The sequence below is a fragment of the Typopeltis vanoorti genome, chromosome 16, assembly GCF_054136105.1.
Source record: "Typopeltis vanoorti isolate ZY-2024b chromosome 16, IOZ_Tvanoo_1.0, whole genome shotgun sequence".
Taxonomy (NCBI): Eukaryota; Metazoa; Arthropoda; class Arachnida; order Uropygi; family Thelyphonidae; genus Typopeltis; species Typopeltis vanoorti.
Genome location: NC_143564.1, coordinates 70,490,198 through 70,511,038, shown reverse-complemented (window position 1 = coordinate 70,511,038; position 20,841 = coordinate 70,490,198). Strand labels below are relative to the sequence as shown.

Genomic DNA, 20,841 nt, shown 5'->3' with positions numbered 1-20,841 from the left:
TTCAAAGTAATTGCAGTTCACATCTGAGAAATGCTCAACTTTAATTCGCTTTAAAACTTTTTTTACATGTTATTCTTTTCAATATGAAATTCAATTTTATCCTGCTCAAGACTAAACGGTGATCACTTCCAATTTCAAATCTTCTGTACACTCTGGTGCCCTGCACCAGTGAGAAAACATCACTATCAGCAATACCATATTCAGCCTTTTCTTATTCCTTGCCTCTTCTCTCCATCTGAATTTGTGCACATTTTTATGTTGGAACATTGTGTTAGTAATAACCAGTCCATGTCCTGAGCAGAAATCCAACAGGTATTTGCCATTATTAGTTTTGGTCTTTTCTCAAAATTTTCCCAAAATATTTTTATATGTCTGACAATTATTTCCTACTCTGCTATTTAGATCCCCAAAAAGGACCAATTTATCATTTTCATGTGTCAGTTGCTTTCTCTAAAGCCTCAAAAAATTCTTCCGTTTCTACCTTAGAGCTTTCTGGGACATAGGCGCAAATAAGTCTCAATGTCCATTTCCCCATTCTGATATTTGCCCACATCACTACTTGATGTTGCCTGACATTCAAGTTTAGCCTCATATTTAGTGTTGAATACTATGGGTACATCTTTTCCTTGACTGTCATTGCCTGAATATAACATTTTGTATTTATTGCTTAGAAAGATCTCACCAGTTTTTGTCTTTTTCAGTTACCTCTATTATATGAATTCCACCCTCATCCAGCTCTATTTCCTTAACAGTCAGGATTCCTGTTGATAGTACAGATTTTGAACTCTGGTGATGTTGAGTTGGGTTGCCTTTTAGGATTTATTCCAGTAGCTGACTTTTCGCTGTCCACTTTAGAAAACAACAGGGGCCTTTTTTAACCAGCTATGTCCCAGCAAACATGAAATTCGTTCGTGCTGTAGTATGTTATTTCCTTACCATGAATGTTAAGGAAATAGAGCTGGCTCTATTTGAGACAAGGAGAGATGAGAGCTTGGTCCACCTTTACCACGAGTTGCCTCATTCCTGAAGATACTTCAGGCGCAAACTTTGTTTGCTTCTACTTGGATAAATGATTAAACTAAATTTACTATAGCCTAACCAAGTGAAAGAAACTTCCAGCTTTCTCTAAATCCAGGAAATTAGCAATAATTCAAACTTAATCATGTAGTACTGCATATTAGCCTATACATCCCTTGTTGGTTGGTTTCATATTAGGAAAATGGCAAAAGTATCATCTTGGGTCTCACAATCATCATCATCAAATTCCTGACATGTACCCACAAGGAATGTACAGGATATGATAATACTACATGAAAAATTTACATCTAGTACTATCAACAATTTTCCTCCAAATCAGTCTGTTACTTGTCAAGACTCGAAAATTATCAAATCTTATATTTCTATCATCTAAGGCACTTTGTACCATATCCATCCACCTATATCTTGGTCTTCCTTTTGGTCGTTTTCCTGCCAACCTGGCAGAGAAGACTTGTTTTGCTAATCTTTCTTCGCCCATTCTATTTAAGTGACAATACCACCTGATATTAGCTCTGCTAACACATTCCTGGATGCTGACAATGTGAAATTCTTTCCTAATATCCTTGTTTTTAAAATGATATTGCCATTGATGACATCTGTTCATGCCTCTAATCTTTCTCAGGACTCTCATATCTGCAGTCTTTGGTCAAGTGTTTTACTTTTGACCCAGCTCTCAGATCATAAGTTAAAACTGGTTTGAACACTGTCTTGTATACAGCTAATTTAGTGTTCCGACTAATTTCTCTCTCATTCCACATGAATTTATTCAATTGACTGCCTGCCATACCAGCTTTGTTGATTCTGTTATCTATTTCTATATTTAATTTACCATCTTCGGTAAAAATCGTGCCTAAGTAGCTGAAATGTTTTACTTGTTCCACAGGTTCCCCGTTCACAACACAGTTGACATTTTCAACAATTCTACGTATTTTCATTGTCTTTGTCTTTTCAATGCTGACCTTCATTACATGTATATTACAATGGTTATTCAATTTAGTCAGAGAATCTTGCAAACTTGTAACGGATTTATTTAGAAGTATAACATCGTCCGCATAAAGCAAAGAACTGATTTTAACATCTCCAATTCTGATATCATGTTTAATACCACTTTCCTTCATAATGTTATCCATATAGATAATGAATAACAGAGGGGATAATGTACATCCTTGTCTCGCACCAGATTTAACATTAAACCATCTTCCTGTACTTCAATTCTAACTGCTGACTTACAACTCAAATAAAGACTAAGTATTGCTTGATATAATGCCCCATTGATACCATATAACTGTAGCGTATTGAATAGCTTCTCTCCTGGGACCTTGTCATATGCCTTTTCCAGATTGAGAAAACTTAAATACAGATCTTTGTTATATTCCTATGCTTTCTCGACTATTTGTCGTAAAGTGAAGATCTGATCCTGACAGCTTCTATTTGGCCTGAATCCAGCTTGTTCTTCACCAAGCTTTTCTTCCACAATTTTTCTCAACCGTTTCTCAAGTATACTTGCATAGATCTTGCCAGGAACACTCAGTAGCGAAATATCTCTGTAATTCTCACATTCAGTTTTATTTCCCTTTTTATATATATATATGGGTACTATTAGAGCTCTACTCCAATCATTGGGAATTTGTCACTCTGTCCAAGCTTTCTGAACTATGTAGTGCAGCCACTGTAAGACTTTTATACCACCCTGCTTCAGCATTTCTGGTCGAATATCATCTACTCCTGCTGCCTTTCCACATTTCAAGCCTCTGATGGCTTTTTTTACTTCAAGTATGGATATGTATTCCTTACTGTATGCCTGTTGAGCGTTTTTTAAAACTGGGCTCTCACTGCTTGTTTCATTTAGCAATTTTTTGAAGTACTTACTCCATACTTCAAGGATATCTTTTTCTCCTGTTTTCATGTCACCTTTATTATCTCTAACTCCTTTTACAGCACTCTTTCCTCTATTTCTAAGCTTCTTCATCAATCTCCAGAATATCTTACCACTTCTTGATATTTATTTTCTATGTTCTTGCCAAAGTCCTTCCATGACTTGTGTTTAGCTAGTTTTACACAGGGTTTTGCTTTCTTACATTTGTTTCTGTATTCTCTAAGAACAAAAACTGACTTATTTGCAGGAACTTTTGATATGCTTTCTTTTCCTTCACTGCCTCTTTAACGTCCTGTGTCCACCATGGAGTTCTGATTCGTCTATCCTTGTAGACAACCTCGCCACATGCCTCTCTGGCTGAATCAATCAGGGTTCTCTTCAAGGCTTGAAGGGAACCACTGAATCTCCAAGGTTTGGTTCCTGTTCTCAAACTCTTTCATTTTTTCTTCAATAATCTGTGTATTTTAGTCTACAGTTCACATCTGAGAGCTGCTCAACTTTTATTCGCTTTAAAACTTTCTTACGTGTTATTCTTTTGAACGTGAAATTCAATTTCATCCTGCTCAATACTAAATAGTGATCACTTCCAATTTCAAATCCTCTGTACCCTCTGGTGTCCTGCACCAGGGAGAAAACATCAACAATAACATAGTCAATGAGACTTTTCTTATTCCTTGACTCTTCTCTGCATGTGAATTTGTGTACATTTTTATGTTGGAACATGGTGTTAGTAATAACCAGTTCATGTCCTGAGCACAAATCCAACAGGTATTTGCCATTATTAGCTTTGCTCTTTTCTCCAAATTTTTCCAAAATATTTTTGTATGTCTGACAATTATTTCCTACTCTACTATTTAGATTTAGATCCCCAAAAAGGACCAACTTTTCCTTTTTCTAAAGCAACTAAAAATTCCTCCACTTCTACCTTAGTAGAACCTTCTGTGGGACCATAGGCACAAATATAAGTCTCTGTTGGATTCTAAATGAAGAGAAATGAAAATGGTTAATACTTCTTTCAGAATCCACCATAATCCTCCATGTCAAAGGCGACTTGTAAATATTATTTGTTTGTCTCTTGCTTATAGTGTTATTCATATATAATTGCCTTGAATTTTGTTTATTATTATTTAATAATATAATCTTAAGTAATGTAATAGTAATAAAAAGGCTCTGTATAAAAATATTCTTTTAATTTACTTTATTATATAATATTATATAAGAAGCTGTGCATGTATGTTATAGAATTTGTGTTTATTATAATTTAATTGAATGTGATTTATATGAGATATGGATTATTTATTTGTATTTCTGAAAGAGAATGTATATATGTAACTTTAATGTACCCTATGTGAACTATATTTTTTTTTATTTATCATTACTGAAAGAGAAAGTAATTTTATGCAATTCTTCTGATTGGATTTTATTGGCTGTTGTCAAGGAAACGGAGTTAATTTTAGATAGGTATTCGAAGGGAAAAGTTGATATAAGCTGAACTAGCTAGAACCGTATTTTGACAGGAAGAATGGAGGTATTTTATTGGAAAACGAAAGTAAACAGAGGAGAGGCATTCATGATATCAAGGGGGTGGCAGTAATGAGGATTTGGAAAATTCAGTAAATAGATTATGAAAGGACCGGGAAATTAATAGGCAATTCGGAATATATCTACGGAATTCTAAAATTATTACAACGAATTCCAGTTGTTTCGAGGAAGAATAGTGCAAAGCTGAATTTAATGCATAGAAAACAAGGAATAAGTAGATTACCTAAAACGAGTGAATCAAGACTTGTGAAGCTCTATGTTTAATATTTCAGTTGTTATAGTGAAGATTTCTTTTGAATAGCGTTACTTTCAAGTGATAGTTAACTAGTTTTAAGTGTGCCTATAGTGAATCCAATGTATAAAAGATGTAACTAGGTAAGAGCAGTCCATTTTTTTATATTTCAGCGTTAAGAAATAAGAGTTAGCTCCGCCTGATATATCTTAACATTAACTGTGGCGTTCTACTAAAAATAGCCGAAATATAGAGCTTAAGTGTTTCCCTCTTGAAGTGATAACTGCCTTATAATTGAAGCAGTTATCTTAGTCAACAAACACTTTTGACTAAGAGAGAATTCTACTTTAAGAATATTTACTGTAAGATTCTGTAACATTGAACTGTGTGAACATTTTTAATTATTCAGAAGAATGTAGAATTGACAGCTGGATGTCTGATGCCTAATGTTTTACGTTTGTTATGAATATTTGAACTAAGCTGATTTGCATTATTTGTTTTCAAAGTTACACTTAAATGTACATGTTCTATAACCCTGTATTAAATATTTATTTCATTGAATTGAATTTGTTGTTTGCCCGATGTTTCTTCATTGCACTGCTCAAAAAAATATCGGACCTTGCAGAAGCCTTAATGACACTCGGCGTGTAGAAAAGTGAGATTGCAAGTTAGTTGATGATTGAATCCTCTATATTATATTTGGAAGAATGCAGAATTGACAGCTGGATGTCTGATGCCTAATGTTTTGTTTGTTATGAATATTTGAACTAAGCTGATTTGCATTATTTTGTTTTCAAAGTTATACTTAAATGTAGATGATCTATAACCCTGTATTAAAATATTTATTTCATTGAATTCAATATGTTGTTTGCCTGATTTTTCTTCATTGCACAACTCAAAAAAATATCGGACCTTGCGGAAGCCTTAATGACAATATTAACCTCGGCTTGTAGAAAAGTGAGATTGCAAGTTAGTTGATGACTGAATCCTCTATATCATATAGACTAATCTGAATATAGGGTGGTGCAGGAAAATATAAATTTCTTTATATTCGGATCAGTATCAATCAACATCTAACAAAGAAAATAGCGGACTCAAAGCCAGGATGTACGACACATCTCATTGTCCAATTCCCCATTCTGATATTTACACACATCACTCTACTCGAGACTGCCTGCCATTCAATATTAGCCTCTTATTTTGTGTTGAATACTATGGCTACTCCTTTTCCTTGTCTGTTTTGTTTGTCACCCCTATTATGTCGATCTGGTACTTATCTAATTCTTCAGCTAGCTCCATTGCTTTGCCATTCAGGCTTATGTTAATAGTACCGATCTTTAACTCTGGGGATGTTGAGTTGGGGTGTGTTTTAGGATTTGTTCCAATAACTGACTTTTCGATGTTCACCCTGGTTCCCTGGCAAAAACGTGGGCCTTGTTTAACTGGGCGATACCCCAGCCGGCATGAAATTTTGTCATGTTGTACCATCATTTTCTATATTGGTTTAAGCCAATAAGAATACAATTTGGTCAGCAAAATCCCAAATTGCCAGCCCATCCTCGTTCGTTCAGTATCCTGGTAGATACCCAACAGGGTGCACCATGAGAAGGTGAGGATTGGACATTAGGTCAGAAGCACTGGTCAGTTCTCTGCATTCCTTTATAGGCTATGTGGAGGTCTCCTCTCAGTTATATAGCTTTGGGTCTCACAATGAGACCTCAAATTAAGGTCAAAACTGGTCTGGGTAGTGACCTTCCCATAAAGCATTTGCATTATGGGGTACTAAGGTAATCGATGTGAAGTCAACCTCTACATATGAGGAGACTAGTCGTGAAGTTACTACACTTAAGCTTGAGCACAGGAAGAATTTGTCAAGTATAGCATACATTGTAAGGGCTATGTTTCTTCATACTCTTCAAAAAAAAAAAACTGGCATACTGCATTTCCCAGCAATATTTGAATTTAATTTCGTTTACAATTTATCATATCTTCGTTTTTGTGTGTTACTTAAATTTGTTTTTATGCAACTGATAGGTCTGTCAACAATGACAAAGTGTTAAAAATGAATGAATGTTTTTTTAAGCCTCTAGCAAAAAGTCCTTCCAATTTTGTAAATAAAATATTCTGCAGTGAAAGTAGGCAAATATATTTTCCTCATACTAAGAAGAAATTTCTTTTCCTTTTCTTAATGGATTACATTAAGGTGTCCTTATAATTGGAATGGTATGAAAGTAGCCTGAACCTTGGAACAATTCCTATTCAAAATGGGTTCATCATATAAACAATATATATTTTTGCAACACTCCATCCACTTGGCATGGGACTACAATAACAGCATAAGGAAATTCCTAGAAATTACAACATTTGGGAATGTAGGGATAGACTAATGACTGCCAGTGTCTCATATCAGACAGAACTATACATGCTCTTGAACCAAAAACTAACCCTTCCATCAAACAACTGTGATCTTATTTCCTGAATTACAATAAATGAGCTAAGTATCATTGTGTAATATTCACCAATCGGTTGCCTTGACTAGTGCTGATTCTCTAGCACTAGCCATACCTAGGGTCAGAGAATCATGCCTTTGGAGTCAAACAATATCCAAGCATTAGTTGCCTATAAAGTTACTGAGAAAATTTTTTTTTTCAGCAAGTTCAAACTGCCAAATATTAAATACTATTATGATTCAGGGTCAGTGTTTAATTCAAGACATCGCACGTAGTTTCAGATCACAATACATCCGTGGGGAGAATACTACAGTCACTCATATGGCAAACTCATAGGGTTGGTCCAGTGGAATAATTTGCTACAAGTGATTTCTTTTAGTCTGTTAATTTATTGTTGTGGTTTGCTATAGTGAGTCAACTGTATTTGCTTCCAGAATATACCCTAAGAAAAATTTTATTTTGACTTTAATGGCTTTGATAACCAACCAAATCTTTTTTTGGGCAAACAAAAATGAAGATAGTAATTTCTTGTTGTTCCAGTATTGTCCTGTTCAATAACTAATTGCTATATCAGGCATAGAGTTGGATCTCACTACAGCAAACTTGGAGGAGGGGGTTGAAGATCTGGTTTACTATAGGGCATTTCCTTTAGAATAGCAGTGAGACTAAACGAATTAATTTGGCTAGGACTTTTCTGATCCTCAGACATTCTATAATTAAGACCGACTACTTTTCTGGATTTGCACAAAATTCTATAGTAAATCTGTCGTAATAATACAAGAGTTCTAATCCCAGTAAAGACCCACTCATCTCAAGATGTGTGCATGCATTATCAAAGTTGTTACATCAAGTATTGCTCGTCTCACTATTTTTCACTTCTTGTAAATTGTTTTTTCTGTTGTTTCATATTTTCTTTAGTGTAATTCACTGTATGTACAGTGCAGGACACGATAGATAGGTGAGAGCTATCATTTCTCAAAACTCCAGTCCCCCCCCCCTCCCCCCAACACATACATAATTTTAATGATTATTCTTTTCACATTTAAAGGAAGTGGAGTGTAGTAATGCAAATGTCCAGGACTAATCAGCATTTGTTTTCTTGCATCAATTAATCAATGCAACAGACTATTTTCTCTTATGACTAAAAATACCACAACTGGACATATTTGTAGTGTTGTATTTATACAAAAAAAAAAAAAAAAAAAAAACCTTGACCAAATGTTTATCATGATTTTAAAAAAATAAAGAATAAGTTTCCTATTTTATTCAGTACTGTTATGGCTTTACATAAAACTATCTTTATGCTCATTTGCTGGTACTTCCTTTGCCTACTGATGAAGTAGATTCTCGCTGGGAAGCAGACCGACGACGACGGAGTTCTTCAGAGCGTTTTTCTTTAGCTTCTTTAGCTCTTTGAGCAAGAAGACGTGCATAGTCAGCTGCTTCATCTTTACGTTTCTGGGCACGTTTACGCTTGAGGGCAAGTCGATGGCGTTTCCTTTGGAGCATAACTGGGGTAACAAGGCGCTGAATTTTGGGAGCCTTTGTTTTAGGTTTCTTTCCTGCAAAAGAATAAATAACTTTGAATGCATTTAATATAAACCAAAGACCATAAGTTTCTTGAAAAATAAATCTGTATACTAAAAATACTGAATGAGTTTTTGTTCGATTTCTGCCTGGTCTCTGAAGAGAACCAACCAGGTCAAAACAGCTATCAGACCAGTGAAACCTTTTTAAAAAAATGCACTAATAAAAGGTGAATATATGGATGCTTGGACAGTGCTCATATCTTAAGTAGTGCAAGCTAAGGCAACTCTGATGATGAGGATTGTATTCTCATAAGCTCTCTGGTCATTTTTTTTACAAAACTTTCAGTTTCTATAAACATTTAGCTTTGATATATTGTTGGATCTAATATCCACTTTGCCTATATAAATCTGTATAATCAAACCATATTAAATATAATTAGGACAAGCAGGCATACAGGAAATTTTGTGGTAGTATTAAATTATGAAGTTCATAATTTTACATGGTGTGACATAATATGACATTTCCACAATGCTTCTCTATCAATGCTGTCAACAGCTTTTTGAAAATCAACAAAGCTATAAAGATCTGACTGCAATTCCACTGACTGTTCTATCATTATTCTGAGTGTTGCTATTTGATCTATACATGACCTGTTGGCTATAAATCCTGCTTGTGTTTCCCTTAGCTTTTGGTTTATTTCTTTTTTTAATTCTAATAATATTCTTGTATTTTCCTTGTGTTGCATAATGATATTCCTCTCCAATTACTGCAGTAAGTTAAATCTTTTATTATTTTGATCAGGTATTTAGCCATTCTTCCTGCATTCATATTTGATTAAGAAATGGGTCAAGTACATTCACTGTTAAATTAATCTTTTCCATTTTTACTTTCTTTTAGTGCTTATTGTATTGCTTTTTTTGTTTAAATTTCTTTGGCATCTATTTTTAATATTTTTCTTTTCTTTCTGGTAATTTCAATATTTTTCAGGTTCATCTCTATTCATTATCTCTGACATATTCTACCCATCTTTTATTTTTTTTTTATTGTTTATTTCCTTGCTTTCTTTAATATAATATCTACTCTTTCTTGCCTATTATTTATTCTCATATCACCTGGCTGCAATTTCTGCCTCATTTAGTAGGTTTCGATAAATTCTCTTATCTTTTCTTGCATTTTCTTAATCTCTTTATGTATTTATTTATAATTTCTCTTGTAATCTGATGTTATTCTTATCTTGTATTTCTTTCTTTCTTCAATTTTGAGTTGTGTGTGTGAAGATATCCATTCTTTGTCTTTTCTTCTATGCACTCCTTGTATTTTTTTTCTAGTCTTTGTCTTGTTATCGCTTACCTTTATACCAAATCTATTACAACAGTTATTTGATTCAGTCAAGGAATCTTTCAGACTTGTACCAGATTTATTTAGAAGTATAACAATCATCTGCATAAAGTAGAGCTGAGATTAACATTTCTCAGATCTACAAAACTTAAATACAGATCCTTACAGTGAAATATCTGATCCTGACCCCACCTATTTGTTCAGCTTGTTCTTCCCCAAGTTTAATTTGCATAAATGTTACCCGAAATTGTTGGCTAATTTTGACAGTAATATATCAGAACACCAAAAGATAAGTAAATAATTATTTATCGACTTACTGCTGATATTTCGCTGGTGTTATAACCAGCATCTTCAGAGCACAAAACACAGTTTGTCACAATATGCGAGACTACAACAACATGGTGTAATAATGGGACTAGTTTGAAAAATTGTAGCAACAACACAAAGACTAAAGTCCTAATTAGACACCCTCTATGTAAAAAAAAAAACAGAGAGAAAGCAGGTACTAGTTGTCTAACTAGTACCTGCTTTCACCCAAAACTTAGGCAAATTTATACAGCCATATTTGTTAAGATGTGTTAAACATACTCCAAATCTTAACAAATATGACTGTATAAATTTGCTTAAGATTTGGGAGACAGTCATCTTAAGACAACTAGCACCTGCTTTCTCTCTCTCTTTTTTTTTTTTTTTTTTTTTTTTTAAAACACAGAGGGTGCCTAATTAGGACTTTAGTCTTTGTGTTGTTGCTACAATTTTTCAAACTAGCCCCATTATTATGCCATGTTGTTGTAGTATCGTGTATTTTGACAAACTGCGTTTTGTGTTCTGAAGACTTGTTATAACACCAGCAATAACTCAATAAATAATTATTTACTTATTTTTCTGTGTTCTGATTTATTACCATAATATAAAATTATCGTAATATCAAAATTAGTCAACATGCACGATGAACACATAAGCCTTTCTAAACGTTACCTGAAATACTCAGTAGTGATATTCCTCCATAACTGTCACATTCAGGTTTGTGTCAATTTTTAAAGATGGATATGAGAGATGTACCCAATCATCTGGACTTTGATCTGAATCATACAGTGAAGCCACTGGAAAACTTTTATACCACTATATTTGAGCATTTCTGGTATCATTGTTTAAGCTGCCTTTCTGTTTTGCAGGTTTCTAATGGCTTTTCTATTAGGTATTGATATTTTCTCCTGATTGCATTCCTCTTGAATATTTTCTGTCACTGCTTATTTAATTTAAGAATGTTTCTATATAATTACACAAAGAATATTTTTATCCTCACTTTTTATGCAGCCTTTTTTCATGATTCCTTTTAAGTACTATTTCCTGTATTATTTTTGAATCACTTCCAGACATTTTATCACCTTTGTAATATCACTGTCATCATCTCCACAGAATCAGACTCATCATGGGCCATACTAACCATTATTCACACACTACTTACCATACCTCACCTTGAGCTTATCAACAAAGTACTCCCAACCATCTGTGGAAACCCACTCCACCCTCCAAACAAAAATTCTAGTCATCATAACCTTGCACAATTTACAGGAGTGATCATTTGATATCAATCCAAAACTCCCAATAGTGAAAGCTAACTGTCGTTTAGGATTCAGAACTAACTTTGCCAAGACTGGGCTAGTTAGCATTATGGCTTACCAGTATTGGGTCTGTAACCTGCAAGAATAGAAAACTGTCAATGTGTGTAAGAGACTAGCTAATTCACCTTCAGTTTTGAAAAAGTTCCTCACATCCCAAATGAGATTTGAACTAGTGAAATGCAAACTGCAGATTCACCGTTTATGACAGTGATGCAATATTTCATACTGAAGCTATATGCAGCTAATTTTTCTAAAAAATAACTTCATGAATAAATTTAATACAGTATTATTATATGCATGAAAATAATTAGAAAGAAAAAGGAATTTTTTCTGGGGGAAAAAGTTTAAGGAAGGCTGTTCTGAATAACAGGTGTACGAGGGTGGTCTGAAAAGTTCTTGGCCTCACCCATAGATGGCAACACTATCGACAAGATGTTTTTTTTTTCTAAGTTGGTACATCTGCCACAAGCATCCATGTAAAATTGCAAGTCATTCTATCAAGTAGTTTGTTTTATACAGCTGTCCAAAGCAAAAGTGTTGTCTGCATCCCTTGAAATGGATAAAATTTAGTATTGTGCAGTTATAAAATTCTTTGTAAAAGAAGGTTTAATGCCAAAAGAAATCCATTCGAAGTTCATAAAGGTTTATGGGCACTCTTCTCCTTCGTTTTAGACAATTAAGAGATTGGCCGTTGAGTTTAAACATGGCCGTACCAGCATAGAAGATGATCCACGTGAAGGACACCCAAAAAGTCTAACACCAGAAATCATTGATTGAGTGGTATTGGATGACCGGTGAGTCAAAGTGCGTGAAATTTCTGAGATTATAGGCATTTCAAAAGAACATGTAGGATATATTTTGCATGAAGAATTGCCAGTGAAAATGCTTTGTGCAAGATGGGTGCCACACTTGCTCACAGCAGATCAAAAATGCACTTGCATGAAAATCTCTGAACAGTGCTTAGAGCATTTTAACAAGAATAAAACTGATTTTGTGCGATTTATTACTGTGGATGTGACTTGGATTCACCATTACACACCAGAATCCATACAGTCAAAATAGTGGACAGAAGCCAGTTGTTCAGTGCCAAAGAAGACAAAGTTAGTTCCATCAGCAGAAAAGGTCATGGCATCAGTGTTTTGGGATACTAAAGGCATTTTGTTTATTAATTATCTTGAAAAGGGTAAAACAATAACCGGAATATTATTCCGATCTTTTAACCAGACTAGACGAAAAAATTCATGAGAAAAAAAATCATATTTCACCAGGACAATGCACCTGCCCACAAAGGTGTTTTGACAATGGGAAAATTAAGAGATTTGCACTATGAATTGTTGGAACATCCACCCTATTTCCCAGATTTGACTCCCTCTGACTTCTATCTCTTCCCAAAACTAAAACTATTCCTCATTGGTCAGCATTTTTCTTCAAATCAAGAGGTGATTGTAGCTATACAGGGGTATTTTGCGGATCTTAATGAGAACCACTACAGGGACAGGATAATGGTGCTGGAGCATCGCTAGAATAAATGTATTAGTCTTAAGGGAGATTCTGTTGAAATATAAAAATAATTTTGAAATTATAAATTTGTTTTTCCATTGTTAGGCTGAGAACTTTTCAGACCACTCTTGTAGATATAATGGTAGAACTGAAAGAGAGGTGTTAGGAGCTGAACTTATGTAATAACATAAAGGGAAAAGATCTTGCTTTTGAGAAATGTGACAGCACTGTGTTCAATAGTAGTGAAATTCACTAGTTTCCTTAATGAAGAGGAATGGAATAGAAGGAATAGTATGGATGAAGTCACGGTCCTTATGCCATCTGTTCACTCCACTTGCACTGACAGAAATGTGATGAGTAGGCACCATCCATGGACATGCAATGGATGACCAATGAGGAAACAGGTGAGGCCCACAGAGAGCACAACGGTGACTACAAGATGGTAGCTGGTAAGAAGCCCTCTAGGACAGTCTTGATAGAAAAACTTTCTGTGGGACCACAGTCACAAACAAATTTCATTGTCCATTTCCCCATGAAACAGCACAAGCATATTATACATTTGGCACTTTAGAAATGTTTCAGATTTGTTGATTTTAACAGATGCTATGGGCTGGAGTTAGAGTTCAGTATTTAAGGTAAGCTAAATTTTTATCCTGAATTCTCCAAGACATCAGCTACACTTGAAGAACCAGGGCTTGGATAGCAGTTGGAGGTTCTGTGTAGAATGAAGATCTTCATTCTAAGATTACTTCAGTTACTCAGCTAGAGCATGAGAGTGGAAACAATAATCAAAACATGGAAAAGAAAGACAGAAATATAAGACATCACCTCAATCAGTACTGTTGTAGTACCCTAAGATACAAGGTTGAGAGTAACTAAGTGGAGAAGGTTAGAGTTGCAAAGTAAGTGGGAAAAGGATTATTAAGTATTATGGCTGGTAGGAAAACAATTTGTATTAGATTATTACTGATAGCTAATTTGGTTTCTGTTATAACTCAGTCTGTGAAGGAAAACCGGTTTGAATTATGAACAATGATGTTTCCAAAGAAGATGATCTCACTGCAGCAGACAAAAGCAACAAAGTGAGAAAAGCAAACCATACAGAGGGGATTGAAGGGTTAGTAATCTTTGGCATAGAATGTCTGATCTGACAAACATAGATGTGCTCACCTTATAGAAGGAATCATGCAGAGTATAGTTAAGATAAACTGTAGTTATAGTGTGCCAGCTGCAGTTTTTTGTTTATGTTTTCTGCCTATTTTATTCTTTTTATTGCTGGTTTTCATACAAAAATTTAATGTGCAGATTTACAGAGATATAGTCAATATCTGGTACATATTACAAATCAGTATGTCTAAACATTTTTGTTATAACAATAAGAAATATTACCTTCTTTAGGAGGAAGTGGTCTTCTAACAACATACTGACGAACATCATCTTCTCTTGACAAGTTAAATAATCTTCGAATTTTGCTAGCTCTCTTAGGTCCAAGTCGACGAGGTATGTTACTATCTGTCAAACCAGGAATATCTTGTTCACCTATAAAAGAAAACCTTGTATTTTCAATGTACTACTTAGCTTCTATGAAATATCTCAAACAGCACATTCAAAGATGTTATAAGATTCAAAGCCAAATATTACTCTGATGTTCAGATTTGCATGGTGTAGAGCTCACCATGAAGTGCGATTCCCAGCTGTAATGAATCTATGGAAATATCTCAGTTGGGTTATTTCCATAGATTCATGGCTAAGATTAGAAAAAGACCTTGTAGAAAAATATCATCTACCTTAGGCAAAATATTGTGCAAAGAATTATATGAGCACTCCATTTATCAGTGAAAAACCATATGCCTCAGCAAGGCAATGGAATGAATGTTAGGTGACCATACATTGTACATAATACCATTACAGCATCTGAAGCTGTCTGATTGACATGCTTAACCACGTTGCCGTCAATATGAATCAAATACATCACTCCTCTACACTTCGTATCCATCATATATTTCAATGCAATATCAATGGTATTACAATTTTAATATGCACTTCGCATCCATGATATCTTGGACGTATGTATACATCCTGGCCGGTTGGGTAATTAATGACTATTATCTACAATATTGGAAATGACGTTGTCTATAGAACTCTGCAGTGAGTTATTATCATAGGATTCCTTATTAGTCAATCAGTTTATACAATGCAGCATAATTAAAACAATCAAGAGCAACTATGGTTAAGGTCAAAGATGAAAACATTATGGAAAAAAGAACCAAGTGTTGAAAGGGGGTTGCACGTTCCCGTTCCTACTATCAATGCATCAGTGAATTCTCTCAACCAATTTTCTCAAAGGCACTCATGGCTAGAGGTTTGTGCCAGATCATGTACTTTTTTTTTAACAATCCCACTCACAAAATTTGTAAACCTATAGCACATTAATGCTATAATAAAGCTATAAGGTAGATAATCCAAAGATACTCTTCTAAAGACCAAACATGATACTTTTTTTAAGCTACTTTAGCTCCTACTGAGAGTGGAAGTCTTACTGAGCAATGATAATTATCTACTACCTACTCACAAATATCAATGCCACTGGAATTGTAATCCATAGCCTTAGGGTGAAGACCAGAAACTGTTTCCACTTAACTGTCAAATGAACACCATGGTCGCAGCTTCTGTACTACTATGTATAAGCCAAATATTATTACTCTGATGTTCAGATTTGCATGGTATAGAGCTCACTATGATGGGTGGCACAAAAAAATATGGTGTATTGTGGTTTGAACTGATTCCCAACTGTAATGAATCCGTGGAAATATCTCAGTTTAGTGATATTTCCACGGATATATCACTTATTTCCAATTATCTGGTTATTATCTTGATAATGAATCTTATTATCATACTGCAAAAACTATGACCATGGTTTCAAGTTATGCAGCACACAGCAACTTAGTGTTACAATGTCTTTAAACACACACGTTACCCCCAACACATATGCAAGAAGCAAGCAGTTTGACTGGCAATTATGGTTGATGCAATTAAGGCCACAGGCTAGTTTTATATCTGTTATTACATATGATTTTCTGATCAGTTTGCCTATTTTGTAGGATGAAAACCCCTGCAACTTCCACACGAAAGAAGCAAACTTTAACTGAAGTCTGTAAGGTTCTTCACATCCTAGATGGGATTCAAATCATAGATACTAAGTTCCAGAGGCTCCCCACAAGAAGCTGTAAAATTCATGACACCAGTTCTAAGCATGGGCAAGTGCTTAAAAAATAGAAACATGTTTTTTTTTTTTAATTGGAAATAGTTCAAAAACTGTGAAGAAAACTATTCTAGAGAACCAAGGTAGATGGAAAGAAACAGGACGATTAATTCACGTTTCTTTTCAATGTTGATAAATAAGTTCTGTTGTGAAGGAAGGTGCAACTTAAATGAGAACAGCCTTTGAAGCTGATCGTATCTAACAGAAGTTTACTATTATAGTTAGAAATGTTTATGTTCATAAAGTTAAGTGCTAAAAAAGGAAATTTAAAATACGGAGTTTATTATGTGCACGTCTTTTTTTTATGCATCATTTATGTCATAAATGAAATTAAATTTCCTACATGGAAGATAACAGTTTATAGAAGTAGAAATTTTGTAATTATAAACAGCAGTTAATTGTATATGCACCAGTTTAGTAATAATATAAGGGAAGCATGCATGGAGAATGCTGTTTTATTATAATAGATTTCAAGGGTTTTTTCAGTGTTCTTCGAGAGATACACCTTACCAATTGCATTTATAGTCGTGTAGTCATGTCATAGGTTTACAATGCCTTGACCACTTCATACTCTAATGATATTAAATTTCATCTGGGTGTACTTCTCATATCACTTGGCTGACCAGTTTGTGGTTTACTGATGCAAAGAGTTGAATGCAATACTGCATCTTTACAAAGGTTCTAGCAGTACAAGGTATTTCAAAATAAAAAGCGCACAGCTAAATAACATGTACAAGGAAACAAATTTCAAAAATTGAGCAATGCCACTATTTCCATATAAACTGCATTTATGATCAATTCATTTCTATAAATTAATTATTTATTAAAAATTAACTTTATGCAATTTGTCCATGTCTGATAAGATCTACACAAGCGTACATGGCTCAGCCATAAGTAAAAACTGTATTCATTTGAGTGAAATGCTTCATCCCATTAGAACATAGTACAATGGTGAGACAGGTGTTAGACTTGTGCTTTGCATTATGTGATGCAAAGCACAACCTAGGAGATGTGCTTTGCATTATGGGAGATACTAAGACAAGGGATGAGAGCTTGGTCCATCTTTACCATGAGTTGCCTCAGTCCTGAAGATACTTCAGACAAACTTTGTTTGCTTACACTGGATAAAGGATTAAACTAAATTTATTATTATGATTCCAAAGTAGCTGGGTATCCAGCACAATCAAACGTCAAAATTAAGTACTTGTTTGATACAATAATTATAAATCATTAAAGCAAATGGTGCATCATACACAGTAGAAATGGCCTGTAAAGGATTGAAGCTGCTGATATGCAAGCACTCCTGGCAGCATTCCTGGTACCATACCACACCTATCTTTCCATCATCAGCAAATAGCTGTATTCACTTGTCAAATCCTTCCCAATATCATCAATGGACAGACTGAATAACAGTGGACCAAGCACTGATTCTTGTGGTACAAGGTTCACCACTGGTTACTTTAAATCTTGCAGACTCTCATTCCCATATACCACTTATTGACATCTGTCAGTCAGCCATCCTCTTATCCACGCTAATATTCTATAATCCAAACCCATATTCCCCAATTAAAGCAACAGTCTACCATGCTGTATTCTGTCAAAGGCTTTAGCACGATACAAAAGTATCATGGTGTATCCATTCCCCTTGTCTAGTTCGCTGGTAATATTGTTACAGAATGTGAGCAAATTGCTAAAACATGACCTTCGCTTAGTAAACCCATCTTGCTCATTGCAAAGTAGAGATTCACTGTCAACCCATTTCTGAATGAGAGTCCTAACCAATTTTCCAAAATCTTCACCACCACTCCTGAGATACTAATTGGTCGATAGTTGGATACATCAGTCTTTGCACCACCCTTATGCAATGGAATTACCATACATTCTTTCCACTTCTGCAGAATCTTCCCTGTTCTGAGACTCATATTAAACAGCTTGGTCAAAGGAATAGCCAGTTCAGCTGAACACTTTTAGCACACATGCTGATATCCCATCAGTCCCTATTGCTGAATTCTTATTCAGTTTGTGAAAGAGCTCTATTACCTCATCCTCATACACCTGAGTTTCGTCATTCAGTGAAGAGGTAGAAGTGAACTCAACAGTACGTGCAACAGTGAACTGTTGCATGCACCAGGCTGATAGCTTTTAACAAAATGGGCACTCATTAGTTGAACAACCTCTTCTATATCTGTAACCCTCACACCATCTGCATTTAGAAGTTATTCTTTCATATTCATTCTTTCTTTTACCTGCAGCATATCGATAGAATTCTTGTGGGTTCTCTTTAGCACACAAAGCCAATTTCTTTTCATACTGAGACTTTGCTTTCTGTGCAACAGTTGTGACTATTCAGGCCTGCTGCTTATAATTTTCATAATGCACACGGCATTCCTTCCACATCATCCTTTTCTTACGTATCTCTTGTTAATGAGATTACACATCCATTTGACTCCTACCTTATTTATTCTTCGAACTCTTGGTACACTCTAATATCACATCATTGTTTAAATGCTTCCCATGCACTGTCGATAATCTTCCCATCCATCAACCGATCCCATTCCACTCAAGTATACTACTTAGTTGGTCATAATTTCCTGCTTTGTAATTCAGCATAAACTTTTCTGAATGGAACATTCATAAATTTAGTCACTTCCAAAGTGAGTACAGCATGATCACTCACCAACCAAAGGCAGAATAGTTACGTCTTTAACTGAAATGCCCTCCAACACAATGATGAAATCTAACACTCTTTGACCTCGAGTTGCTTCTGTCACATGCTGCTTGATGAAGTCGTCCTGCAACAAAACAATCCAACTGTCCAAAATTATCCAATCAATATTTGGATTAGTCTCCCATTATGATTACTCATTTTACACTCATCTTGTCTATTTGGTGATGCATTTCTTCATCAATAGCAACTGATCCACCAAAGGGGGTGTACAGAATATGATAGTACTACATGAAAAATTTACATCATGACTAACTTCCTATCTACAATTTTACTCCAAATCAGTCTGTTACTTGTCATGACTCCAACATTATCAGATCTTATATTTCTATTGTCTAAGGCACTTTGTACCGTATCAATCCACCTATATATCTTAGTCTTCCTCTGGGTCGTTTTCCTGCCAACCTGGCAGAGAACACTTGTTTTGCTAATCTTTCCTTGCCCATTCTGTTGTGTGACCATACCACCTAGATTAGCTCTGCTAATGCATTTCTGAATGCTGACAATATCAAGTTCTTTCCTAATATCCTCGTTTTTAATATGATATTGCCATTGATGCCATCTGTTCACACCTCTAATCTTTCTCAGGACTCTCATATCTGCAGTCTCTAGTCTTTGGTCAAGTGTTTTAGTTCTGACCCAGCTCTCGGATCCAACTGTCTTGTATACAGCTGATTTAGTGTTCCGACTAATTTCTCTCTTATTCCATATGAATTTATTCAATTGACTAACTACCATACCAGCTTTGTTGATTCTGTTGTCTATTTCTATATTTAATTTACCATCGTCACTAAAAATCGTGCCTAAGTAGCTGAAATGTTTTACTTGTTCCACAGGTTCCCCGTTCACAACACAGTTGACATTTTCAACAATTCTCCCTATTTTCATTGTGTTTGTCTTTTTATTGCTGACCTTCATACCATATCTATTACAACAGTTATTCAATTTAGTCAAGGAATCTTGCAAACTTGTAGCAGATATATTTAGAAGTATAACATTGTCTGCATAAAGCAAAGAGCTGACATTAACATCTCCAATTCTGATATCATGTTTAATACCACTTTCCTTCATAATGTGATCCATATAGATAATGAATAACAGAGGGGATAATGTACATCCTTGTCTCACACCAGATTTAACATTAAACAATCTTCCTGTACTTTTTTCAATTCTAACTGCTGACTTACAACTCAATAAAGACATTGCTTGATATAATGCCCCATTGACACCACATAACTGTAGCATAGTGAATAGCTTCTCTATTGGCACCTTGTCATATGCCTTTTCCAGATCGACAAAACTTAAATACAGATCTTTGTTATATTCCCATTCTTTCTGAACTATTTGTCGTAAAGTGAAGATCTGATCCTGACAGCCTCTATTTGGACTGAATCCAGCTTGTTCTTGTACTATGTCCCTCTGTCCAAAAAGAAACAGAACTTTTGATAGAAAATAAAACACAGGCCACTTATAATTACTCAAATCATTTATTTCAATCAATATACTCTCCATCAGCTTCGATGCAGCATTTGGCACAGTCAATTAATTTGTTAAATGAGTTTTTATATCAGTTTTTGGGATACTGTTGAGGGACGTGGTTAATGCTGCTTGAACGTTTTCAATGGTGTCGTATCGCTTTCCTTTCATTGGCAAATGAAGTCAGGGGGAAGAGAAAGAAGTCACAGGGTGCTAAATCAGGTGAATACGGTGAGTGATTCAACAC

At 34.9% G+C, this 20,841-nt stretch overlaps 1 protein-coding gene across 1 annotated transcript in view; it reads right to left on the bottom strand.

Annotated features, from left to right (window-relative positions):
- Positions 1 to 8,387: 8,387 nt before the first annotated feature.
- The window catches only part of LOC150098113 (small ribosomal subunit protein eS6-like), a 62,797-nt gene continuing 50,343 nt past the window's right edge, over positions 8,388 to 20,841 (bottom strand). Inside the window, exons 4-5 of the mRNA XM_090406014.1 lie at positions 14,521 to 14,670; positions 8,388 to 8,700 (exon numbers count right to left, since the gene is read on the bottom strand). Of these exons, the coding sequence (XP_090262140.1) occupies positions 8,444 to 8,700; positions 14,521 to 14,670 (407 nt within the window). The 3' untranslated portion in view covers positions 8,388 to 8,443. The remainder of the gene's footprint in view (positions 8,701 to 14,520; positions 14,671 to 20,841) is intronic.